The 27,801-nt window shown below is 42.2% G+C and overlaps 1 protein-coding gene across 1 annotated transcript in view; it reads left to right on the forward strand.

The window, feature by feature from the left end:
• NR6A1 (nuclear receptor subfamily 6 group A member 1) overlaps positions 1 to 19,514 on the forward strand; it is a 62,398-nt gene extending 42,884 nt beyond the window's left edge. Inside the window, exons 6-9 of the mRNA XM_040406277.1 lie at positions 2,469 to 2,723; positions 14,191 to 14,312; positions 18,146 to 18,298; positions 19,426 to 19,514. Of these exons, the coding sequence (XP_040262211.1) occupies positions 2,469 to 2,723; positions 14,191 to 14,312; positions 18,146 to 18,298; positions 19,426 to 19,514 (619 nt within the window). The remainder of the gene's footprint in view (positions 1 to 2,468; positions 2,724 to 14,190; positions 14,313 to 18,145; positions 18,299 to 19,425) is intronic.
• The last annotated feature ends 8,287 nt before the right edge of the window (positions 19,515 to 27,801 follow it).

The following is a 27,801-nucleotide window of genomic DNA, read 5'->3' on the forward strand; positions in this document are numbered from 1 at the left end:
GGTTTCTGCTAGAAAGCTGAACATGAAGAGGAACTTCATCTTTGAGCATGACAACGACCCAAAGCATACATCCAAATCAACAAAGGAATGGCTTCACCAGAAGAAGACTAAAGTTTTGGAATGGCCTAGCCAGAGCCCAGACCTGAATCCGGTTGAAAATCTGTGGGGTGATCTGAAGAGGGCTGTGCACAGGAGATGCCCTCGCAATCTGACAGATTTGGGGTGTTTTTGCAAAGAAGAGTGGGCAAATCTTGTAAAGTTAAAATGTGCCATGCTGATACCCAAAAAGACTGAGTGCTGTAATAAAATCAAAAGGTGCTTCAACAAAGTATTAGTTTAAGGGTGTGCACACTTATGCAACCACATTATTTTATTTTTATATTTTTTTTCTTCCCTCTACCTAAAAGATTTGAGTTTGTTTTTCAATTGAGTTGTACAGTTTATAGGTCACATTAAAGGTGGAAAAAGTTCTGAAATGATTTCTTTGTCTCATTTTTTTACATCACAGAAACCTGACATTTTAAGAGGGGTGTGTAGACTTTTTATATCCACTGTGTGTATATATATAATGTTCAAATCACTCCTCTTTTACCAAAATTAACATAAAAAAAAAATTATAATAGGTATCACTGTGTTCAAAAATGGCCATAATATAAAAATATTTATCCTGAACGGCGTAACCGAAAAAAATAAATTCTGAAAGGCCAATTTGCCATTTTTTCATCACTTCCCCTCCCCCAAAAAATTTAATAGTGATCAAAAAGTGACTCTAAATGTAATGTGCGAAATCAGATAACCCCTTGGGATGTCATACAAATTTGATATGAAATCTTAATAATTGGGATATCTGATTTCTCCCCCCAATTTAGACGAGGAGACTTATATTGAGGCATTGAGTACCAGTTACCTTACAGTTTGGACTTTGTGGGGACCACAATAGGATGCAAATAATCATTCCTCCTCATACTTGTATAAATCCAATTATTGCATGTTATAGTCACCTAGGGTGTCTTAAAAAAAAAAAAAATTATTGAAATTAAATGTAAATGTCATGTAAATGTTCAAATCACTCGGGACCGGTGTTAAGACTGCCTACCCCCATTTTTGCCCACTTGTTGTTGATGTGCATCACAGAACAGTAGTGGTGATCCATCAATACATGCTATAAAACCTCTACTTGTGACTATGTGATGGCGTCAGCAGAAGTGCTCAACCATTTCTGTTCTGAGGGCCACGTTGTCCAGTCGAACCCATCCCAAGGGTCACAATAGAACAAAGGGGCGTTACCGAATGATACATTTATAACCAATCAAAAGTCTATACCATAAATGGCGGATAGGTGTCAGTTCCACTTTCAGGACTCCCATCTGTCAGCGGAAAGGAAGAGGCCATTCTCCCCATTCTGCAGATATATGGGGTCCCAGACTTGGTCACCATGCACTTGTAGTACTTTTTGCTCGTACTACATGCCACTCCTTTCTGATATGAAAAATACATGTGAGCATCTACTAGACACTAACAAGCTTATCTGTGACATAACGAATGGGCCGAATGTGGTCCCCGAACCATAGGTTGTGCACCCCCCACTACAGTTATGCTTCATTCACAAGTCAGTGATTTCCATCAGTGATTGTGAACCAAAACTGTGAACCAAAACGTATACCTTATGTCTTTAGAGGCTCCAATCCTGGTTTTGACTCACAATCACTGATGGAAAACACTGACGTGTGAATGAGGCTTTTTCTTGATATCGCCCTCTCCTTGCCCCGTCCATAAAAATAGCAAATTCGGTGCAAACCAGAACATTTGCACCATCCTGGAATCAAAGCAACAGCTCAAGTGTGACTCTATTTAGTCCATGTCCATGGGTTGAACATCTGACAGTCACGGTATCAATTATCTGGGATGAGCCTTTGTACTCATGCTCGTTCCCAATAATTGCCCCATGTAACGGTGCCACCAGTTACTAAATGACCAAGCGAATGCTAGTTTGTCAGGTGATCACATAGTTTATGCGGCTTATAAATCCACATTTCTTGGCAGCACATCGTCCTATGTCAACAGGGTTGTGCTGCCGACAAAGGACACTGTATGGGGACGAGCAATCGTAGTAGTAATCATTCAGCCCCATAGAGTTCTGATCATTGCTCCATGTAAATGCAGGTAACAACTGGGCGATGGTCTGGAGCAAACATTCCTATCATTGCTCACAGCAGGTCTCTCTATAAGGCGAGCCAGTATCCGGCCTAAGAGCAGATTAGTGCAAATATAGCCACAATGTAAGCCAACCGATAATTGATGTAAAGTTAAGCAAAAATGTCTAAAGTGCACCAAACTGATCATCCAGCCAGAGCCATATGTGGCCCATCTCTAGACTGTTTACACCGTATGACTATTGGACGTGATTAGTAAGTGTGCCGCACTGTGGGCACATCCAGTTTTCTCATCTATTCTATCTCCATGCGCAGGTACAAGGTTACTCAGTCTGAGCTGTTTGCCCTGCTATGCCGGCTTGCAGATGAGCTTCTTTTCCGTCAGATCTCATGGGTGAAGAAGTTGCCATTTTTCTGCGATCTTTCCATTAAAGATTACACGTGCCTGCTGAGTACTACGTGGCAGGAGCTGGTACTGCTCTCCTCCCTTACTACGTACAGCAAACAGGTCTTCGGAGATCTAGCAGATGTCACATCTAAATACTCTCCGTCTGAAGATGAGCTGCATAGGTGAGTGGCTATAACGGTCTCCATCTCTATATGGAAATTTGCTGCACGTATGGACTGGAAACTTCTTGCTTTATTGGGTATTGTATGAAGTACCATTGATGGGAGTGGTTCTCCTTGACGGGAAATCAACCCATGTAATATAAAGTTAAAAGGGGTTATGCATCTTTTGAAAAATTCATCAGAATGTGTTCAATGCTGTAAAATATGACAAAATACAGTACATACCTCTTCTTTCCCCTTCCGATCCAGCACTGTATCTTCAGCGGTCCCTTGGTCTCTGTTTAGTGACGGATCACTCACACAACCAAATAGTTTTGGTCAATAATTAAATAATAGTTAACCCTATGAGAATCAAACTAATTTACAGAGGTGGGTGACCTTATTAAAACTTAACATTTAGTGCTTAATCCGTTAAATGATAGGCCCAAAGACAAAAATAACAAAATTACACATATTGTACACTTAAAAAGATACTTGCCTGCACACCAGTTAATCACGTATACAGAGTGAACAAATACAGAGGAGGGGATAGTATCTTATATATCTTATATAGTGACAGTAGAGGGACACAGATAGTGGGTCTCTTCCCCTATATGTCCCATCCCTCTTCTCGCTATACTTCCCTCCTTATCCCTTATAGTGCGGTGGTGACTGCCCAGCTTCGTCAAAGGAGTTGAAAGATGGAGGGAAGTACACTCATACTGACTTGATAAAAATGTCCCGACGCGTTTCAATGGCACTCTGCCAAATCATCAGGGGACCAATGTGTACGGTGATGGTATAAAGCCAGACAAAGGCCAATTATAAGCTATCAACAGTTATAAGGTAACCAAAAAGTGATGATCAGTGATTCTTAGCTGTCCATGCGTTGGTAGACATGGTCAATAATTAATTAAATAATTAGTTTCTCACAGAATTCTGGTAAAACTTTTGATATGTCATAGAGACATATCAAAAGTTTTTTGATTGGTGGAGGTCTCTGCTCTAAGACCGCCACCGATCAAGTAGTCAGTAAACAGACATGTCAAGAGGTCCTCTTTAAGTGTCAATACACATTAATCTATTGTTATTCAAAACTGACAATATCATCCCAAATGCCTGTTTGGTTTGTAAAATTTCACAATAATTTATATTTGTATAGTCTGCGACAAACCATTATCTTCTGGAAAGAAGTCAATTTTCATCCTGTAGTCTGTGGCGCACGAACAATGTTTCCATGAAAGAACACTTCCAGAAAGATTGCACGTTCTTTGTCCAGGGTTGAATATATATGGCCAATTTGCACGACTGTAACTGTCAATATGGACTAAAATGTGTACGGCTGTGCCGTTCTAACCAAGCAGACAATGGGTCAACGGTTGTTCTACCACTAACTTAGTTTTATCTAAGGTGTATGGCCACATTAAGAGGTCGACTATTAAACATTTATCACCTGTCCACAGGATAGGAGAAAAAAGTATGATTGCTGAGTGTCCAACTGCGGGACCCTCGCTGTGTCCTGTGGTCCTGTGTCCCCCATTTTGGAGGGATTTGAATGGAGCAGTGGTCACACATTCAGAGGGGACAATTTACAGCGAGGTGAATACAATCAGTTTTGCTTGAGTCTTTATTGACTTTGTCGACTCTGCGTCACATTTATCAAATGTCGCCCGTTGCCCCTCTTTAAACCTAACATATTTGTCCAGATTTGTTACTCCAATTTTCTAACAACCCGACCCCCTCCCCCCCGGCATTTTTTTGTGACTGTAAATCTGGAGTGAAACACATTAACATAGTTTTCAAAACTGGACTAAGTGGTATATGAAAAAAAAAATAATGTTTTGGTGCATGTGACCCCCACAAAAAATTGCAAAAGCCATATTTTGAGACTTTTTGTGGACAGTTTTCTGGAGTGCAGGGGTTAAAAGGGTTTTCTGAGTGTTTTGTAATGTTTTATACCGATGACCTATCAGTATCTGATCGGTGGGGATCTGACTCCCGATACTCCCACTGATTAGCTGTTTGAAGAGGCCAGTCCACTACATTGAGACCTGCGGCCTCTTCCTAGGCCTGTGATGTCACATCCATCGATCACCTGGGGCTGAGCTGTGATATGAAGCACAGCTGCTATCCAATGTGCTTGAGCTTGGCTTGACCCGTGTAAAGGGGTAGTCCCAACTCAAACAATCAATATGCCATCAATGTCAGATAGGTGTGGGTCCCACCTCCTATCTCCGGAACAGTACGGCCACCCTCCGTTCACCGCTCTGAGAGTCCTAGAAATGACTGAGCGATGTCTCGGCTATTTCCAGCAGTCTCATTGCAGTGAATGGAGAGGCGGCCATGCAAGTGCAGTGCTTTCTCTCTTCACCGCTATGAAACTTCCAAAAATAGTTGAGCGGGCTAGTCTGGCTATTTTAGAAGCTACCATACATGACGAGCTCTCCTTCACTTCAGGAGTTCATTTCTGAAGATTGGAGTGAGTACCAGAGGTGGGACCCATGTCTATGTGATCTTGATGTCATATTCTAGTGATATGGTCTGAGATGGGAATACCCCTTTAATACTGTTCGTTACATGAAATCCTGTCCAGATGAGTTACCCTGTGCATATGTCAAGCTCTTGGACCCCATGCCCAATCTGGCCCCCAGCCTACTATGTGCCACTAGTGTTCCTCAGCACCCTCCATAGCTGCACCCCTGGTAGCTGTATGATAAAATTGCACGGAACAGCCGTGCCACATTACCCTCCAAGTTACCTCATCTGCTTCCCCAAAGTTCAGATATCACATTAATGTAAAATTATTTTACAGCTATGATCTCCGGCCTTTGAGCTATTAATTTACAGAAATGAGCCGGGGTCTCTGCACCGCATGGATTGGCCTGTCTCTAAATCTAGCCTTATCTGCATTTAGGCCTCTGTAATATGCATGGTGATTTACGACGTGTGTGTTTTATAATCCGCCCCCTGTGATTTAGGGCTGCTGGTGGGTTCACGCACAGCTGCACCAGCCTCTGGCCAGCTCCGGAGACCCACTAACAAGCTTGCACACCCAAAAGTTATCTGAACCTCTCCTCTCTAGAACTCCTCCACCTCGGGACTCCAGAAGAACACCTCCATTGTTGGTGACAGTGCTCAACAGCCGTGAAAACTCTGAACGAGGAGAGGTTCACATGGCTATGAACTCCCCCTCCGAGCAGAACTCTTATCTAATCGTGTGATTTGTTGATTCTGGTCATTTCGGTGCTCGCAGCCAGACCGAAAAGTTACACCTCCTCCAGCTACTTCATAGAGTCACATATCAGTCTGGTCAATTGGAATTAGAGTGATTTATTTAAAGGGGATGTCTAGGATTAGAAACAGAGGTAGAGATTTTTTTGTGAAAGATCAGCACCATTGTCTGTTCCTGGTATAGAAGATCAGTCCTGTCCACGTGAGTGGGACAGAGCTACAGAACCCTGCACAACCGCTAAGTGTTCAGCACCCAGCATAAGCTATGAAGGGGCTGCAAAACTTGTTTGAGCCCCACGGCCCCTTCAAACAACTGACCGTCAGGGATGCAGAGAGTTGGACCCCCGCCGATCTGATATTGACAGTCTACCCTGAGGATAGTCCAATATTGTGAAACTGGGGAACCTGTCATCATGAAAATGTGATGTAAGCTACAGATAGCATGTTCTAGAGCAGGAGGAGCTGAGCAGATTGATATATATGGGGTCATTTCTCAAACTGGTGTAAAGTAGAACTGGAAAATATGTAATGTTTTTAATCTTAAAGTGAGGATATTTTTTTTACACGTCTGTGTGTGTGTGTGTGTATGTGTGTATATATATATATATAGATCCCAAAAACCGAGGCAGCACTCCAGAATAGCTTGAAAGGGTGAAGACCCCAAACTTTAATCCCCCAGCAATGTTTCGGCCTACTCAATGAGGCCTTTGTCAAGCTAGGCCTCATTGAGTAGGCCGAAACGTTGCTGGGGGATTAAAGTTTGGGGTCTTCACCCTTTCACGCTATTCTGGAATGCTGCCTCCGTTTTTGGGATATATATACAGTGGAGGAGAAGCCTGCCTTCCTAGAGGAATTGCAGCCAGTGCACACATCTGACTGTGCTGCTGCGGTATTTGCAAGTATATATATATATATATATATATATATATATATATATACACACACACACATTCGTTTCTGGGCTTTATCAATCAACATACCTACTGTACCTTTAAATGGACGCTTCCTTCAGAAGATGGTATTTTTTTTAAGCTGATTCGTAGAAAATATTTTTTGTCTGCTTTTTTGTTTTCTGTAGCAGTCAGCACAGACCCATTGCAGGTGTGAGGGGAAGATGTTATCTGCTACTATAATATTAGGGGTAGAATTGGGATAACAATTTAACAGCTCAGTTGTTTTATTATTAGGCCTAGATAAAGATGTCCACAGAAGAGCATTGCCCTTATCGGTGTAATGTGTGACGCCCTAATTGGTTTACTCACACCAATCCCTCTCTGGTCACAGGGAATGGTCGGAGTGACAAAGTCAAGTGATTCGGTTTTCTGTGCTAAAAGTGCAAACCTTAGGAAGGAATTAACGGGACGGGACAGGACAGGAAATGGTATACATGGAATGACTTTAAAAAAATAATATTCACCTGTTAATATGTGTGTTTTTTGTTTTTTTTAAATGGTAATGTCCCTTCAAAACATTGCTCCCAGTCCCTTACTGCTGGTCCACCAGACTCTGATGCAAAGCCACGTGACAACGCACAGCCACATTGTCTAAAGGCTGAGGGCTGCCACGACGTGTCAACCGTATCGACTTTAAAAAAGTGAAAGTACGGGGAGGAGCCTTGTGTTGGTATTAGAGGAATTCACGCTGCTCCTGGGGATACGGTTCATTAGGACGTCTCGCGTGGGATTCTGCCACCTGGCACTTCTGCAATCTTTGCACCTGCTGTTTCTCATTGTGAGCATTCAGTCTTGTGAAAAGAATTTCAACACTCCAATATTTTGTTGGCCGAGGCAGATTCATATAAACTCTCACTATTTCTGTCGTCAGTTGTGGAGCATGAGGCTTTTTATTGGTAGTCTTGGCAACTCTGCTGTATCTGTTTTTTCTTAAAGGGGTTCTCCAGAATTTTTATATGGATGGCCTATCCTTGGGATAAGGCCATTAATATCTGATCAGCAGGGGTCCGGCTCCTGACACCCCCGTCGATCAGCTGTTCTTCAGAAGCTCAGGCACCAGAACTACACAGCTCTGTTCGCCGTCTAGTGGACGGAGCTGGTCACTGCAGCTGTGCTCCCACTCTTGTCAATGGGAGCAAAGGTGCAGTTACCAGCTCTGTCCACTATACAGTAGATGGAGCTGTGGCGGTTTCCAGTAACGGAGCAAGTGCAGAACAGCCCAGAGCTCACCAATCTGATATTGATAACCTATCAGATAAGGCTACTTTCACACTAGCGTTTTTTGCGGATCCGTCATGGATCTGCAAAAGACGCTTCCGTTACAATAATACAACCGCATGCATCCGTCATGAATGGATCCGTTTGTAATATGTCTTCTATAGCCATGACGGATCTGTCTTGAACACCGTTGAAAGTCAATGGGGGACGGATCCGTTTTCTATTGTGTCAGAGAAAACTGATCCGTCCCCATTGACTTACATTGTGTGCCATGACGTTTGGCTCCACTTCGTCAGGCAGGCAGCGTTTTGGTTTCTGCCTCCAGAGCGGAATGGAGAAGGAACGGAGGCAAACTGAGGCATTCTGAGCGGATCCTTTTCCATTCAGAATGCATTAGGGCAAAACTGATCCCTTTTGGACCACTTGTGAGAGCCCTGAACGGATCTCGCAAATGGAAAGCCAAAACGCCAGTGTGAAAGTAGCCTAACAGTCCTGATCCCTTTAAGCTTGCCAAACGGCAGCTGAATCCCAGAATTTAGCACTGTGCCACACACTGGATGATAGATTTGGTGCATCCTGCAAGACATGTATGGGCTCGTCCACATGTATTTGCTGCAGATTTTCTGTCCAGATTTGCAGATGACAGTACAGGCAAATGGAAAGAGATTTGTCAAAAACTGTGTAAATCTGACGTGAGTCAATTGACCTGCAGTCAATTCAGGCAGAACATTGGCAGCAAAATATTTGCACCATTTTCCACATTGAATGATTTTATGCGGATTTCCTTTGAAGAACCGCAGAAATAATCTGCATTAAATCTGTAACCCTAAGGGTAAATCCACAGGTATGTTCATTAGGGGTGAGCGGTATTTTGCGGTCCTTATTAAAGGCTCAGTTCCTTCTCTGTGCACAAATCATAACAATAAGGGCTCATTCAGACGGCCGTATGCTGTCCGCAAAAATACTGAATGCTATCCGTTTTTTTGCGGATCCGCAAAAAAAACGGATCTGCAAAAAAACGGATAGCATTCAGTATTTTTGCGGACCCATAGACTTCAATGGGGCCATGTCCTGATTTTCACGGACAAGTATAGGACATGTTTCATTTTTTTTGCGGATCCGCAAAAAAACGGATAGCATTCAGTATTTTTGCGGACAGCATACGGCCGTCTGAATGACCCCTAATAGTAATATTTCCAGGCGACAACCAATATACACCCGCATGGGTTGGCATCCTGCTTTCCTAGCGTCTCCATATTGCCGATCAGCCTAGTTATGCCTTTATACGGGTATGATTACTGCATAACTATAGAGAATGACCATTCGTAAGTCTTGGAAAGCTAAGACGCAATCCCTTTTGGAGCTATAGAAGAGGCCATTTTGCTCATCACCCAGCTTTCCCTGGAACAGATATTATACAGATTGTAGTTAAAAACGAAATAACGTAACAGAGAAGGACGTTTAGGGATAAATCCTCTTGAATGTGAACTGTTTGCTAGGTTATAGTAGGGGCTGTAAAAATACACCATAGTTTAGCCCCTTTTAGGCAGGTAACATAAAATATGTCTTCAGTAGACGTCTGCAAGTCGTCCATCTCTGGCTTGGAAGGAGTTGCCAACCCTGCGCTGGGGTTGTTAAAGCATGTAAATGCATACATAGTGTAATAGATTCCCTCTGGGTGAGCAGTTCAAGGGAACAGTTACTATCCATCTAATTAGGAGGATTATGTAGAAAGCCATTATGTCTGTGCCGCTCTGCTGGGCTCTCAGTAATTCTTCTATTTCCTGTGCGCTGTGTTGTCCGGTTCAGCTAAACTCCCACCTGAGGCCATGCCAGCCTGTGTTTTGCAGCTGCCTCATGTTCCCCTCTCGCCAAGCTGGGAACCAGCTAATGACTTCATAACTTTTATCTGTTCCCGGAGCTTCGTTTTTTGTATAGAAGAAACTGTATTAACTAACAGATGGAAATATTTAAAGGGGATCTCTGGTCTTATAGTTTCATACACCCTGAGTTATTGAGGGGAGCCCCATTGAGGTTCCTCTACTATTATCTAGAGCTGAAAGTGTCTTGCTCTGAAGGTACAATTTATGCATTTTAGTTCTTGATTTTTAAAGGGATTCTGTCATCAGAAATGAGCCCTATAAGCTAAACATATGGCGATGTCCCTTGTAAAACACTGAATCCTAAAGTGAGTTTATCAAATGCCCCTGTGGCTCTATATTCATAAAAAAGCGGTTTATATCACCTGTCAATCACTTCAAAATGTGTCCAAGGGGACGTCTTATGGTGAAAGGTGCCCGGCTGCAGCCATCTCGTTTAGGTGCCCAGCGCCGCCTTCTGAGCTGAAATCGCCGCCCTCCCTTTCATTCGATCCGCCTACCTCAGGTGACTAACCTTCCTTGTGCCCAGCTGTGCCCAGCCACGCCCGCCTGTGAAGGAGCCTAGCACCGCCTATGTCTCCTCCTTTCATCTACGATAGATAGCCGTAATCTCGCGAGCTCGCAAATGCGCAGTGCCGGTATAGTGTTCCTTCCCTGTGCTGGCATCAGCCTCAGGGAAATAACTGCGCATGCGCGAAAAACTCCTTGCCCATAAATATCCGTTTTCAAACGTCTAATGCGGACCTTTACTGCATCTGGAAAAAAGCACACGTCGTCCTCCAGTAGCGGAGACTCGGTGGTACGTGACTGGGCGACTAATTCTCCAAGACGCATTGCGCAGAAAAAACATAGCACAAAGGCGCATGAAAACAGCAGCGATTCGAATTTGGAAGGAACGAAAGGAAGGACATCGCAAATTCTCTGTAGTAATGCAAATGACACGTGTCGCCGTTTGTCAACTGGATAAGAATTCTTCCTCAACCCTTTTTATAATTAAAGAAATAGCAAATTCTTAAGTGACGTCATGGATACCCAGTAGACGAAATGCAAAGGAGACGCCTGATAGCCGTTTCTGTACCACGCCCGCCGACCAGCCCGTATCCCGAAGATGACACAAATATAATTGTGTGATCTTACGGCAATAGTCGGATGTAAGCAACGCGTCCGCCTCAGCAAATGACAACCACTCAACCCATGCCTTACCATGACTGGACAATGTGGAAGGAGCCATAGAAAAGGAGGGCATGGGAAGCCCACCAGATCCGCAGTTGGATGCAGCATCCTGAAACGATGAAACTGCAAACGAGAAAGAGAGTCAGCCATCACATTACACTTACCTGGCACATGACAGTAGTTTTTTTGAAGCACCTGAGGGCCGAATGGGACCAACCGCAGAGGGAGCACTCATGCCGGAATTTGCATAATGCAAAGAAATGACAGTGACCTTTGTTGAAGAGCCAACAAGCTCCAGGCCGGCGACCCCCAGCTGCAGGGCAATAGGAACCCGCAGCGTGAGGTGTCTGAAAGGACGAGGAAGGCCGGGACGACATCATTAATTGGATCCAGACATCTGTGGCTTTAGAAGCCCAACCAAGCTTGGGCCTCAATGATAGACTGCATCTGAACTCCTCATCATAACGCCACCAAGCCGTACCACCATGTAACTTGTGAGCCGAATATATTGAGTCAATATACGTAAACAGCTCCCACGCTTTGTCTGGATGACGCTGACTATACCATCCAATATAGAAAAGGCCTGTAACCAGTTGCCAAACGTCTTGGTGACCTTGGGCTTCCTATCATCAGATTTCTCAACACGTTTTTCTTTGTCGACAGTCAATTGATCAACTGCCAACCAGGACCAAATATCAATGTACTCACAGGTAGCTATTTTTTTCTTTCAATTCCTGAGTAACCTGACCACCTAAAGGCCACTCCACAAAAATAAGTGAAACAAAAGCCCAGTTGTATCTAACCCACTCAAAGGCAGTGGAGGGGCCACCCCTGGCGTCGCCACTGAACTTTCCAACCTGGCAACCAATGTTTTTAATGCGTCTAGCATATCGCCAGAACCAGAAACACTCCCATCTACCCACGCCTGTGAACAGGCAGACTCACCACTCAGCGGTAGTGCAGCGGCGGCCGAAACGGGGGAAGGCAGCACAGTTGCAGACCTAGCCACCTGCGAAGGGCTTTGAGAAGGCCTCCCGCCACTTTGTCTTTGTCTTCGACGATTCCGCCTGGGTGAACGTCCATGAGATTCCATACTGGAAGGCGAGGAAAAAGACAGATCTCTGTGCCTCCTGGAGCCACGGAAACTGCGGTGTCCACGACCAAGACGCGACCGCCCACTGTGGTCCAACCTCCGGCTGTGAGACCTACAAACTGCGCTCCGACTGCGAGAAACGCTACTGACCGATAACGATGCGGAGCGACGCGCACCCCACCAACGTCGGCTACTGACTTCGCTAACTCCCCACACCAGCGTGCGGCCGTCGATAGGAATAGATGACAACCTATCTTGTGGGGTGCCAGGGACAGCTTCAAATTCAAATAATTCATCACTGCTGGCATGAACAGTGGGCTCTAGTGGCCAACAGAAGGAATTGCAGCCCCAGACTCAGAACGAGCAGGAGCCGGTAAGGCACCTTGTGGGGCCATAGCAGTGGTGACGGAGGAAGGGGGGGGGCAGCACCAGCAGAAGGAGGGGGGCACTGGCTGGCTGCCAAACCATCTAGCCAGCCTGCCTGATGGGTTTTCAGCCGGTTGCACAGTCACAGGGAGAACTTCAGGCTGTGGAACCTCCAACATAGCTGAGGCTGGAACAGCCAATCTGTCTGCAGGGGGACATGAAACCAGGGCCGGGCAGTGCCGGGAGTCAGGCGCGCTGCACACAGGTTCCCTGGATGGGGCACGGCCATGCTTGCGACGCCTGACTGGGGAAGGGGATAGGGGGGCGCAAGGATCGCACAGGGTGTGTGGCAGAAGGGGCAGCAGCCACCTGAGGGGACACTGAGCTCCCCGGCGCGCTTGCTGAGAGCAGGGGAGCTAACCATGCCAAACCTTCCCTGGCAACTTTCTCCTGTAGGAGAGACAGGAGGTCAGCCTCATTCGAATCCGCCATAACCACGGTGTCACCTGGTGCAGAAACTCTTCACTGGCCGAGCGCACCCAAGAGGAAGTGGAGGAGGAGTTAAACCTTTATATATGCTCCCCTTGGGAGCGCTCGGACCAAAGAGAGCTCCCCTGTAATTAACCCTCACCTACACCCTGTGCCCCTCAGTCAATGGTCCTCATGCTTATTCAGCATGGGGACCACACTTCTCTTTATATTACATACATTTAAACGGGTTGTCCCATCTTAACATTTCCATGGCGAGATGGGACTAAGCGCTGATTCCAGGTGGCTGGATTTATGGAGACTGCCGAGTGGGTTGGCGCTCTGCTGTTTTCGTAATTCCCTTTGCAGTGAATTTGAGCTACACAAGCAGCATAGCACAGCATGGCTTGTTCTCCTACGCTGTTTGCCTAGTTCCCATTCACTGTAAGCTGGCCTTCCTGGCAGTTTTCATAAGGCTCGCCATGTGGGATCAGCACTTAGACCCATGTTTCCACAGCGGGATGAGACACCTCCTTTAAAATACTGCAATAATGTTTTCCTCATGAATAATTCAGTGTTTATCAGTGTTGTCTTACGACAGATAACCCCTTTAATGTGAGAGCTGCTCCTGCGATCAACTGATCGCCATGGGTCTGGCTCTCAAGGAGAAGTTGAAGTTGAAGTTGGTTTCTTATTTGTTCTGCAGTGGCCACTACAGGGAAAATATTATATTACAAGTGTCCATTTAAATAAGTGTTTTTTTCATGTGATACATAGTGGCTCTGGCTATTTGGTACCACTGATACCTCAATCACTAGATTTCTGCAACACGCTCATATGAGACCAGAGGTCTGGTTGCTAGCAGCTCTCCACTCTGGTCTATATGGACAGGTGTTTGACATCTTGTGATTGAGGTGTCAGTGGTACCAAATAGTTTATAGCACTCGAGGGCATATCATGTCTCATACATAACAAAGTTTCAATTATGCTTTGGTCATTTCCACCCTCCAGCATCATGAAAATAGCCAAAAAATAAATAGCAAATCTTATCCAGCATGTACATAATGTTCTCACGCATGATTATTAATCGAATGACTTTTCTTCAGATTTAGTGAAGAAGGAATGGAAGTCATGGAGAGACTCATCTACCTATATCGAAAGTTCGTCCAGCTCAAAGTGAGCAATGAAGAGTACGTTTGCATGAAAGCCATTAACTTCCTGAATCAAGGTGAGCAGAAGCGGTTTGGGGCTATCGAAAGTGGCAATACCAGTAGTGCAGCACAATACTGGCTCAGCATCACCAAATAGTAGCATAACATACCTCCCAGGAGCTACTATGTTCTGTCCACGTCAAGCTGTCTCTCTAGTGAAAGGTATACTAAACCTGGAATCCAAAAAAATTGTTTCATCAGATATCACTATTGAAGACCATAGTAGGTAAACAAAAGCAGTGCATTGTTCTCTCAGGCTGCAGCCAGGTCTTCCCCCTCTCCCCCCTCTAATCCTAGTTCATATGAGACCGAAAGTTTAGGAGACGGGGGCTGGGTTTAGGGTGCATAACTTTTATCTACACAGTGAACATGGCCATTTTGTTGGAAGGAATTTCCTAATTACTAATAGTACAAAATAGATTTGATAACGGTGCCAGCTATAGTGCCAATAGCACCAGCTGTAGTACCGGTATATACTTAGTACCACCCATAGTTTATACAGTGATCTACGTAGTTATGCAGTGATAATTCCTCCATTTACTGCAAAATTGTGCAGATTTGCGTAGACCAAATTACATATACAGTGAGGAACAGAAGTATTTGAACACCCTGCGATTTTGCAAGTTCTCCCACTTAAAAATCATGGAGGGGTCTGAAATTCACATTGTAGGTGCATTCCCACTGTGAGAGACAGAATAAAAAAAATAATAATTAGGAAATCACATTGTATGATTTTTAAAGAATGTATTTGTCTTGCACTGCTGAACACAAGTATTTGAACACCTGAGAAAATCAGTGTTAATATTTGGTACAGAAGCCTTTGTTTGCAATTACAGAGGTCAAACGTTTCCTGTAGTTCTTGACCAGGTTTGCACACACTGCAACAGCGATTTTGGCCCACTCCTCCACACAGATCTCCTCTAGATCTGTCAGGTTTCGGAGCTGTCACTGAGCAACACTGAGTTTCAGCTCCCTCCAAAGATGTTCTATTGGATTTAGGTCTGGAGACTGGCTAGGGCCATTCTTGAACCTTGATATGCTTCTTACGGAGCCACTCCTTGGTTATCATGGCTGTGTGCTTCGGGTCATTGTCATGTTGAAAAACCCAGCCACGACCCATCTTCAATGCTGTGACTGAGGGAAGGAGGTTGTTGCTCAAAATCTCACAATAAATGGCCTCATTCATCCTCTCCTTAATACAGTGCAGTCGTCCTGTCCCCTTCGCAGAAAAGCACCCCCAAAGCATGATGCTTCACATTAGGGATGGTGTTCTTGGGATGCAACTAATCCTTCTTTTTCCTCCAAACACGACGAGTGAAGTTTAGACCAAAAAGTTCTACTTTGGTCTCATCTGACCATATGACTTTCTCACGAGGTGAGATCTTGCATGGAGCCGCAGTCTGAGGGAGACTGAGACTCGTATTTAGCCTCTTCCATTTTCTAACAATGGCTCCAACAGTTGATCTATTTTTACCAAGCTACTTGGCTGTTTCCCCGTAGCCCTTTCCAGCCTTGTGGAGGTCCACAATTTTGTCTCTGGTGGCTTTTGACAGATCTTTGGTCTTGCCCATGGTAGTAGTTGGCGTCTGACTGACTGTGGGGTGGACAGGTGTCTTTAAAGAGCTCAGACAGGTGCTACTAAGTTAGATTAATGAGTGGATTAGAGGTGGACTTTTTAAAGGCACAGTAACAGGTCTTTGAGAGCCAGAATTCTTGCTGTTTCTCAGGTGTTTAAATACTTATGTTCAGCAGTAGTTATAAAGCTCCCTATAATGTCTCCAGTAATCCTAATGCCCCTATGGTGTCTAAAGTATTAATAATGCTCCCCCATAGTGCCTTCCACAATAAAAAAAATAATGCCCCCCCCCCCCATAGTCACCAAATAATGCCTCTATAGTATGTTCCCCCAGTGGCCAAGGAAATTATTAAAAAAAAAACTCACCTGACTCCCGTTCCTCTTGTGGCCCGAGAAACCTGTGTCCTGCAAATATAGTCACAATGATACCATTACTTCGGGACTGCTTGTGTCGCTCAGACACTACCTTATCAGCTTCAGGCCTAGCACCCAGGGGCCTATGACGTCTTTGGCAATTGGTGCCCCGAGCAGTATTCAATTCTATCACCATCCTGAGGACAGCAATACAGTTGAATTTAGGTACCTGTAGCTCACCTCCCAGACCTGTTTGGCCACTGGCCGGATACGTAAGTAGTTATTTGGTGGTTGGCTCGATGAGTTGAACTGGCAGATTTTTTATGATAAGGGGTTGACACTAGGTGGCAGTGTAGCAGTAAATGAGGAGTTTTTTTTGGCAGTTTTGTACAGGCAGCATGTAACTTTCCATTTATTAATCACAGTTTAATGCCGCCATCAAGGCCAGAACACGCGTCATATCACATATGTATTACAGGCAGCAGCACTGGAAGATTTAGCCAATTTAAGGATGGATAGTGTGACAGTTCACCAGCTGTTCTCGCTTTATCTGAGAACGTTGACACCAGTAGATCAACGTAGTGACCACACAAATACACTCCTAAATTATATCGGGTCATCTTGTTTGTTTGATTGGGTTATTTCCATATTCAAAAATAAATTTATGTAAAAATGACTAAAATTACATAGTCCATAGTTTGATTCTTTTTAGTCCTGACCCCCCCCCCACCCCTTCCAAAACAAAAATAAAATTGAAAAAATAAAATAAAAATATATGACTGGTTTCACACACAGCATTTGGATAAAAGAAAAGCCATGGTGTGTTTGATTGCGGCTAGAGGTTACATTAAAGTCTACAGTCAAATATTAAATGCAAATGTTACGGTGTGTTTTGTTTTTTGTTTTGTTTTTTTTTGCTTTATTTTTTTTTTACTTGGACTACTCTATATGACGTAAAAAAAGTGTTACAACTTTAACAAAACAAAAAAAAAAGCCACCAAAATAAATGTAATGAAATACATCTTTTTTCAGCACTTTCAAATGAATGTGTATGTGATGGAGCCCTAAGGCTGGAACCACACATGACATTTTTTGAGTCCAAACACAGAAGTAGGTACAAAAGAGAAGAAAAGGATCAGTCTTTCTTTTATAAATTGCCCTTCCTTTTAGATCCACTTCCTTCTTTGACTCAAAAAAAAAAAAAGCTGTCACAAAAACTTCCCAGTGGCTCAGTGGTAAGCACTGTTGCTATGTAGCACTGGGCTCCAGCTTCAAATCCAACCAAATCCTGATCGCTTCATCTGAGATTGAACATTGAGGGCTTTCAGGGGTTAATCCGATGGGGGGGGGGGAAATCACCTTATCCATTTGATCGTGTAAAGGCCACCACGGCCATCTTGATTGAAGATCCCGCACGTCATACGTCACCGCATGCGAGATCTTCAGTCAAGGTGGCGACAGGGGCGGCCTCTACGCATGCAAATGGATGAGGTGAGTATGATGTCCCCCCCCCACCCCAGGGAAAAGTGATTGGTTACTACAAAGCCAGAGGAAATTTAGCTTCGCGGCAAAATTAATTTCAACTGATTTTCGGATCAAAGTTCACTTCGGATACTTCGATTCGATCAACCCTAATTATAAACCTTTATGGGGCAACAGCTAAGGAGGTTATACATTTTTGGTCGGTAACTTTCATTAAGGGAAAAATGTTTTTTTTATTTTTTTATTATTATTCTGTTCAAAGAGTTACAAGTTTAATAATACATTATTCAATCCTATTCAGATGAAAATGCATAATAATGATAGACGCATGCAGCAGGAGTGATGTGGCCATTTTATGGTTGAAAACTTTGCGTCTTTTTTTTCTGCACATCAAACTGTAATTTATTTAACTTTTAGTTTTTTTTTGTTTTTCAACAGATATCCAAGGTCTTAGCAGTATTTCTCAGCTTGAGCAGCTGAATAAGCGGTATTGGTATGTGTGCCAGGACTTCACAGAGTACAGGTATCCACATCAACCCAACAGATTCCCAGACCTCATGATGTGTTTGCCGGAGATTCGCTACATTGCCGGTATGTATTCAGCAACTAGAGTTAAATCTTTCATGATGGCAAAGAACGGATGCCTGTCACCTCTTTACTAACTTGCATTCCCCATAATAACCGTTCTGGAGCATCTTTCCTTATGACCATTTTGTGGTATGTCTCCATTTTTCCAACTAGACATTTATGAATGATTTGCTATCAGTCTGCAATAAAGGTCACTTTTTTACCCATACTCAGTTTTACTCCTCTGATATTTTTTAAATGGAATCTGTCTTGTTGCATATTGAGTCTTATCTGCAGGAAGCATGTTGTAGATGATGAGGAGCTGAGCAGAATTATTTTTTTTTTTTGGGGGGGGATTTAGTTTAACTTTTACTTAACTCATTCTGGGTTCAGGAGTCCAGTGGGCAGTCCTATCAGCGATTGGCAACTATCTCTTTGCACAGTCCATGAGTAGGACGCCCAGGATGAGCAGGAAATAAAATGAAAAAAAAAAAAGTTACAAGGTTTACTGAATCTTTTCCCAGAAAACTATATATCAATCTGCTCAGCTCCCCCGCTCTGTACTATGCTATAGCAGATCGGACACCATGGGGGAGAGTTATCATCCCTCTTGGGCCAGAAGAGTGGCTTTAAAGTGTCACAATCTGTGTGTTTGTGACTTAAAAAAAAATTGGTGCAAGTGCCTTTTTTTATTTTTATGCCAGCCTCGCCACTTTTCCAAAAGGGAGCGTGGCAAGGAGCAGGAAAGGGACGTGGCCAACAGCGGAGTGGTGCAAATGAAGTTCGAAATCTACGGCAGCACTGAGCTCACAGATTGCTGGAGGATGCACCTAATTTATGAGGAAACGTGTACCTCATCATAAATGTGGTGCATCCTCCGACAGTGCAGGTTATATCAAGACCAGCGCAGAAAACTCCCCCTATGTTCAGTGTGACAGGTTTCCCTTTAATTACATTTATAACTTTGTGGTTTGTTAACATATCACTATTGCATAAATAGATTTACTTATAATACTTTCCCATTTATATTTTTCTATGCTGGTGTAATTTATTACAAACTTTTTTTTTTCTTTTTACTTTTTTTCACAACTAAGATATAGTGAGTGAAATTAAATTAATCATTACGTTTTTTTTTTTTATACCTTTCCCAGGAAAATTGCTGAATGTACCTTTGGAGCAATTACCGCTGCTTTTTAAAGCGTTTCTCCACTCCTGCAAGACAAGTGTTACCAAAGAGTGAGGAAGTTAGCAAGAATCAACTGAAGAACTGGTTTGAGAACAACTGGAAATCAGAGCTGTCCTGCATTGGTTGAAGGAAAAGAAAGACAATTGCATATCCCTGTATGGGAGATTAAAAAATGAAGCTTGCTTTTTTTTTTTTTTTTTTAACTCTTTTCTTATCTATTTATTTCTTGACAGAGTTGAATGTATTATCTTCAACACGGGTGCACAAACAGAAATGCAGTTGTTGCATTTTGTTGCTGTTTACAGACCTAAAATTTTTAAAGCCTTTTTATGGGAGGGGATACCAATGTTACAGTGTTGCCATTTTTTTATTGTATTTCTTTTTAACTTTCTTTTCTTTCTCTTGTTGGGAGTGGGTGAAAAATGATTTCAATAGTTTGAGCGAAGAAAAACTACCTCGATTTTATGTTTTTTGTTTTTTAATTATTGATAGGTTTTGTTTGAATTTAAAAAAAGATTGTATCCAAAGATGCTGAGAATAATTTGTACAAATTTGGTTTATGCCTGATTATTATGACTGGTGAGTACTTTACAGTGTCTGGCTTTGGGCAAGAATTTCATGGCTCTAATAAGTAATCCTTTGTGTATGGCCCTCGTGTGTAAGACTTTTTTGCCTAAATCCTTTAGAAAATACACACGTGAGGAAGTAATAAATTAACCAATAAGAATTAAAATATTCAGAGTTCTAAAATGTGAAAGAAAATTTACCAAATGGTTTTAAATTCAACAATTTCACCTTTCTAAATGAAATGGAGTATTAATGTGGTGAGGCCTAATTGCAAAATAAATGACAGAAGCCATTTACTATATAAAATAGATCTCATGCATTTTTACACATTACACATACGTAGTAATAAGTAATTTTTTGTTTTCTCAGCATTTTTGCTATCCTCCAATTTTACATGTAGATATTATCCCATGGGCTGAGCTTTGCCTCGTTGAATATATTCACAACACAAAAATCAGGTTAAGCTTTGCCTACTTGTTCTAAATTTACTGTACAAGATGTGAATGAGGGAAGGTTAAGCGTTACGTGTATACAGAATATAAAGATGATTTAATTTTGTTTTCAAAATCTCATAGGTTTAGTGTATGTCCAACACCTTTTATGCCACTGCTGTTTTTATCTTTGGAGATCATTTTGCTATTGGGAGGGATATCTCCATAGGCTTCACCAATGTGTATCTTAGATCAGCGTTTCTTCAACTCTATTCCTCAGGGACCACCTGCCTGTCATGGTTTGAGAATATCCCACAAAATGAATACGTGTGGTAACTGTATCACCTGCTCAATCTAAAGGCAGTCCTGAAAACATGACCAGGAAGTGGGCCCTGAGGACTGCAGTTGAGGAACACTGTATTAGATGGTGTACCATGTAGGAGGCAAACACAGGCCCTACCAAAGTCCGCATCTTGATAAATAAGTGCCATAGTTCCTAAAGTCATGCTTAGGCGTTATGGTTATTTCTACTTACAGTAGTCACATAGACCTAAAAGAAATGTACCCAATCATCCACCTTTCACTTTGACGGAGATGATGTAGTATAGATAAATGAAAAATGTCTTCCTTCTTATATATTACATCATGTGAAGGAATACGTTTTAATGCTGTGATAATTTTTAGCATATTTCGATAATTTTTAAGAATTACAAACATCAAAGTGATTGGGCCCAGGCCCCACCAATATCCTGAACAAGAGCACTGATATGTTTTTGTAATTCCCACTGAATTCATTGGAGAGGTGTCCATGAATGGTTGGTCACGTCTAATTTCAGACATGGTGAGGGGTTCCTTCTCCAAGGGCTTTTATTATTACACAATGTTTGGAGCCATTTCGGTTGCAATCTGCAGCCCATGGTACAATGTTTAATTGGAGGAAAGGATCGTAGCGACCCAGATTCCCTGAATAAAATGAATCTGCATGTACCAACCTTTCTAACCTACATTTGTAGAACGGTTTAGTTGATTTTAATTTTTTTGCCTTTTGTGTTTTTTTTATTTTTTTTATTTTTTATTCTACATGAATTTTGTGCTGGAGGGAAGGATGCTTGCTGTATTTTCATGATTTAGGATTTCCTTGTTTTTTTTTATACAAGTTTGCTTTACAGTTGCCTTTTTTTGTATAACAAGAAACAATGTTAGTTTATGCATATGTGAAGGGGGATATGACTGGAATTCATGAAGGGTTAAGCTATAAAACACTAAGATCCCATTGGCTTAGAGATATCGACCATCAGTAATTCTAAAGATCCTATGGCCCGCAAAATATACAATGAATAAAAATGCAGGGCTGCAGTATTGTATTTTTGGGCAGCATAAATGCTATGAAGTTGGAGTCACACTCCAGAAAAACGGATCGTGGTAGACTATACTCTAAATTCCATATCTTGGTCTGTATTTTGCGTCAGTGTTTGTGGGCTGAAACTAGTTGAATCTGTAACGTGAAAGTCCTTTTCCATGTTTTGGACCCACTCTTAGTTTTGGCTTATAAATACTGATGCAAAATTCTGACCAAAATTTGCAAGCGTGAAAGTGGCCCTATACCTGCTGTAGTTCAGTACCTGTGGAAGTAGTGCATAACTATTTTGGTGTTCTTTTAGCCTCCAGAAACATGCACTGACTGACCTCTTTGGATCTGGACTAGAATATCAGTTTTTCATTTACATTATCTTTGGTATATGGTCTGAATCAACCCTTTGTCCAACAATTTTACAGGATCATCTGCTCTTTACAATATTTAATTGTTCTTGTAATATTGACTTTACATAACCATTTCTACTTCTCTATGCAAAACTGCTGAGAAATGACCCACCACATTGTAAATGTTTCTGTCTGCCTAAAGGACCATAGCAAGACCATGTGGGGTGTCTATGAGATGGCTCATGCTAAGTCAATGGTCCACCTTTAGAGAAGATTTTAATTCATTGTATGGCATATTACCTTCATTAGGATGGTAAATGGAGCTACCCAATTTGGGTCTCTTACCTGTGGTATCATACGTCTATTCTGGGGACTTCCTAGCTGGTTTCCAGCTGCTGCACAATTGTATCCTCAGAGCACCCATCAGCATAAGCATACTTCCCTTCCTTAGTGACTGTACTAGCCGAAAAGCCTTTATTTTTTTTCAGTGGTAATACGGGTATGCTTTTCGGCTGAGTTGGTCACTAACATTATCAAAGATCGTGTAACACAAAACATCATGCCTGAGATGTGTGTAATATTGTACTTGTGCCTAATAATGTGCTTGTGCTACAGAAAACAGAGTTTATAAAGAAAAACTGGCCAAGGGTCACATGCCTTAAGGGGCCTTGGTGTTCAACGAATTCAGTATTTTTTCAACCCTGTATTAAAAATGTAAGTTTCTGCTGGTGGATAACATTGGGTTGTAATTGTCTCTTCAGCGCTGCAGGAATAACAGATTCTGTGTATTTTAGGCCAGGTCTATGTAAACAGGGAAACTAAGTGACCAGAAGACTTTCTGTTGGGTTTATGTACGAACCCAATGAGTAATTGACTAGTCTTAGGGAATGCAACAGACATAAAATGTCTTTCTAAAGTCCCTGTGTTCTCCAAAATAAATGTCAGTTTTGACTAATATTCACCAAGAAAGAGCTTCGCTGAATTTAACACCAGATGCAGTTTTATAGTGTCCACTGTTTTGCATGGCAAAACATGCATTATGGACGTCATCTAGTTCAGATGGCCACCATATTCTTTGGCAGAGTTTTTGAATTCTTCGGAAGACATAGACGTTGTTACTAAGCCTCCAACCTGTCGGAGAAGCTCTTTGTTATTATACAGTACTTGAGGGAAGGTTCACATCTGGAGTTTACTGTATACAGCATAGCCAGATACCACCACCACCACACTGCCAGATTCCCGTTGACTATAATAGGATCCAGCAGCTTTCTGACATAAATGCTGGCTTTCGGTCTCACAAATACGACTGCATACAGCGGTATTTGTCTAGCCGAAAGTAAGCATTTTGCCAGAAAGCAGCCAGATTCCTGTCGGACCTCATTACAGTCAACGGGAATCTGGTTGTGCAGATACATCAAACTCCGGTAGTCTGGTCCTCTGCCGCAGATGTGAACCTATCCTTAGCATTTCTTCTAAGGTAGTATCAAAGTGTTGGAGAACAGAGACATCTCACAAACTATAGGTGCCTGTTCTGTCATTGTGAACAGTCACCTTAACGAAGACCTTACACAACTATGGATACGGTGTATAAAATGTGTACAGGGAATGGGTTTTTAACATTTCACTCTATTATTTGGGCACTGGTGTTCTCCTATAGTGGAGCTTTTGTTACCAAAATGGTATCATTTCAACCAGTGTGTTGTAAATTTAGAGTAATCAGCATCCTGTCAATTTTACCACTGGAATTTAGAAAATGTAATAGTTTTTAATTTTCTGCTTTTTTGTGTGTGTATGTTTAGAGGAGATTTTGACTAGTTGCACCATATTAGAATCCTATTCCAACTGTATGTACACTTGGTTGGTGTCATTACCGTCTTATATCTCAGGCCACACCTCACTCAAAAACGTTGATGATTTTATAATTCTTATGCATTAAAGCAGAAAATCGATATAGATAAAACCAAATAAAACTAAAATCCATCCATCGATCCAAATAAAACCAAAGTTCAACATTTCACTAACTACCTCATACATAAATACCTGCAGTGTTGGAGAAGACCACACTTAACTACCTCCTTTTTGAATTGCTATAAGAGTTGCAGCGCTTATGAAGCTACAGGGGATTTATCAAAGGAATTCCCCTAAATCTTCCCAAGAGTGATCTCACTTTATCTGAAGTGTTGTCTTATCTGCTCTGTGCATATAGTACTTAGGTCACAATGGCATGGATTTACTGTGAGGCTCTAGAAGCTATTTTTTTCCCACAAATAACAGGAAGGAAGGGCATTTTCCCTAAAGTATAGCTTTCCTGTATTTTTGGCAGTTGCCTTTTCCGAATGAATATATGTGATAATTCTGTGTATTTGTGTAAATAATGTAAAGGAGGAATGCATCATCTCAGGATTATACCTACTGAAAGTAGACCCTGTTGAGAAACTACCCCCTTACTCTGCAATTTTTAATTTTATTTTTATTTCACTTTTAGTACAGCACAAATCCTGCTGCAGCTTTATGTATCTGTAACTCCACTACCTTTTTGGAAATGTGACCAGTGTATTTTGAAGAGCATGTCTAGCAAGTGTTAGAGATTTTTAAATCAATAAATTTGAATTGATATAACATTTTCTTCTGTGGTTCTTTGCTTTATTACTATAGGGATTATGATGTCACTGTGACATAACTGTGTATCAGGTTTGTAAAAAAAAAACTGTTGCCCATAGCTTTCATTTTTCAAGAACAGAATATGAAATGAAAGTTATGATTGGTTGCTATGGACGGAGGTTTGCTTTTCCAGAAATCTTCCCCTCTCTCTTTACGTTGTGTATACACTGTGGGGAGCCGCAATGGAGGACTTCTCATGACTGTGTATTATGATCAGGGCAACACTTGGACAGAAATTGAGCCCTGGCATTTTGAAAACATACAGGCCCAACTCAGATGAAAGCTTCACCGTACTGGTGGGGTTGGTGCAGTCCTGATAGGAGAGGACATTTATGGTTAAATTTCTTATATTTCATAGCACATTGCGCCTTTCTGGTTATTTATATTGCTAGTACATGCTGATTGCTAGTTATATTCACATACTAGTTATTTTACATGATATCTGTTGCACATTTAGGCTGGGACTAGACGGCAACCAACGACAACTGCTGAGCGCGAATATTCGAATCGCGAATATCGCCACTTTGAGAATTCCCGAATATTTAGACTATAGTGCTATATATTCGTATTCCCGAATAGTGTTGAATATTTCAATTGCGAATATATTACATTGCCGATTTTCACAATCAAGTAAACAATGACTGGAGATCCCGAATTCTCCAATTTGCAAATTTATGGCGAATATTCGGCCAAAAATTCACTAAATATCGCAAATTCGAATATTGCCTAGGCCGCTCATCACTACCAACGACCCCACAATTGAAAAAAAAAACAGCAGTGTTGGATTTTTTGTGACTCTGGAGTCACAGTTCTGGCAACTTGTGAGTCATGCTGTGGCCAAATTCGGTACAATGGCTGCGCTGCTACGCAGTGATGGGTGTCGCAACCAAGATCCCCGTGTAGCCGCACTGTTGCAGAGGGCTATGATCAGGAACAGCGTTTTTCTTTCCTGGCGAGTGGTCCATGTAAAAGGACGCTTATAAGGCCTAATTACATTAACCTTCTCTAATAATGGAAGCCATGAAGGATATACTGTATTTAGTCCATTGTGAATGGATAATTTCTACTGATAAAGGCTGCCTCAGGTTTGTACCCAGAGATAAAGCAAGAACGGTACATAAATCCAGAAACAAACTCATTACATATATACAGCACCAGAATCAAGCACTGTACATATATGCAGCACCAGAACCAAGCCCAGTACATAAATACAGCGCCAGGCCCAGAACGAAGGTCATTACATAAATACAGCACCAGAACCAAATACGGTACATATATACAGCACTAAAACCACACTAATATTATAAATACAGTACCAGAACAGTCTAATAATATAAATACAACTCCAGAACTAAGCTCAGCACATATATACTCATGACTGTGGTCGCCCACATCTCTTGGGCCGACCGCAGCACCTGAACTATCACATTGATTTAGGATACAGTCAGTCTCTATCTGATTGTGGGATTATTGCAGTGTATTTAGGATGATGTGAGTACACTACAATAGCTCTGCGATCAGATAAAGACTGTCATAAATTGTTATGATACAGTCAGTTCTGGTTCAGGGGTGCAGTAATTGGCCTGGAAGATGTGGCCGATGCATAGACTGCGTTTCCTGGGCCAATCGCAGTCATGTGAATCAGCCCTTAGGGTACATTAATACAATAGTGAAAACAAATTGGGTAAAAATTGATAAACTGTCACTTTTTTATCACCATTTTGCATCATTGTGTGCATCCATTTTTTGTCCATCTATCCATTTTTAACGTCTAGTGTCCCACGAAAAATATTCAACAGTTTTCAAACCAGCACCTTAATCTGAATAGTTTTGTAATTGCATTTAATTAAAAATTTTGCATGGCGTCTGAGTTATTCAATAAATTGTATCTGTATAGCGCCACCTGCTGTTTGTTTCTTTTCTTATTTCTTTGTCCTGCTCACTGAGAAGGCCGCACATGCTCAGTTTCATCCTTCAACTGCCTCCTGAGCTGTGATAGGGAGAGCATGGACACGCCCCCTGAGGTGCAGCAGAAAAGACACTCCCCCTGAGCTGTCAGTCTGATATAAATCTAGCAGAGCAGTGAATGAGAAGATCTCTGGATCCATGTGAGGTACAGGGCTGGTTCTAGCTTTGTTAGAAAGAGATTGTCATGTACTATGAGATGTCTGATTTTCATTTTTTGCATTAGTTATGGGATAACAATTAACTATTGGAACTGGCTGTCACTAAAATATAACTTTTATTATTAGTCCTTAAAATGTGGATAATTAGACTAAAATGACAACATAGAAAAATCCTATTCCGTCCAGGATCCCATTGGTATATGATGAGAGTGTGACGTCAAACACTCAAACCTGATCCTAGGACAATGTACCACTAAGGGAAGAAGCAGTGTGTCTGGGAGCTAGAGGGGTAACTAGATGAGCCGCATACACAACTCCAGCACCACGTGGGTTAAATAAGTGAGTGTCTAAAGGCAAAGACACTATCACTCCACCCTCAACTATTGCCCCAGGTACATTTAGTTCCTGGACGTAACAGGATTTTTCTATGTTATCATTTTAGTCGAATTATCCACATTTGTAGGCTCCATTCACACGTCCGCAATTTCGTTCTGCATTTTGCGGAACGGAATTGCGGACCCATTCATTCCTATGGGGCAGCACGATGTGCTGCTCGGACACGGAATTGCGGATCCGCACTTCCAGGTCTGCACTTCCGTTCCGCCAAAAAATAGAACATGTCCTATTCTTGTCCGCAATTGCGGACAAGAACAGGCATATTCTATTAGTGCCGGCAATGTGCGGTCCGCAAAATGCGGAACGCACATTTCCGCTTTCCGTGTTTTGCGGATCCGCAGCTCCGTGTATCCGCAAAACACGTTGCGGATGTGTGAATGGAGCCTAAGGACTATTAATAAAAGTTATATTTTAGCGACAGCGAGTTCCAATAGTTAATTGTTCTATATTTTGTCTGTC

This window comes from Bufo bufo, chromosome 8 (genome assembly GCF_905171765.1).
Source record: "Bufo bufo chromosome 8, aBufBuf1.1, whole genome shotgun sequence".
NCBI classification, from domain to species: domain Eukaryota; kingdom Metazoa; phylum Chordata; class Amphibia; order Anura; family Bufonidae; genus Bufo; species Bufo bufo.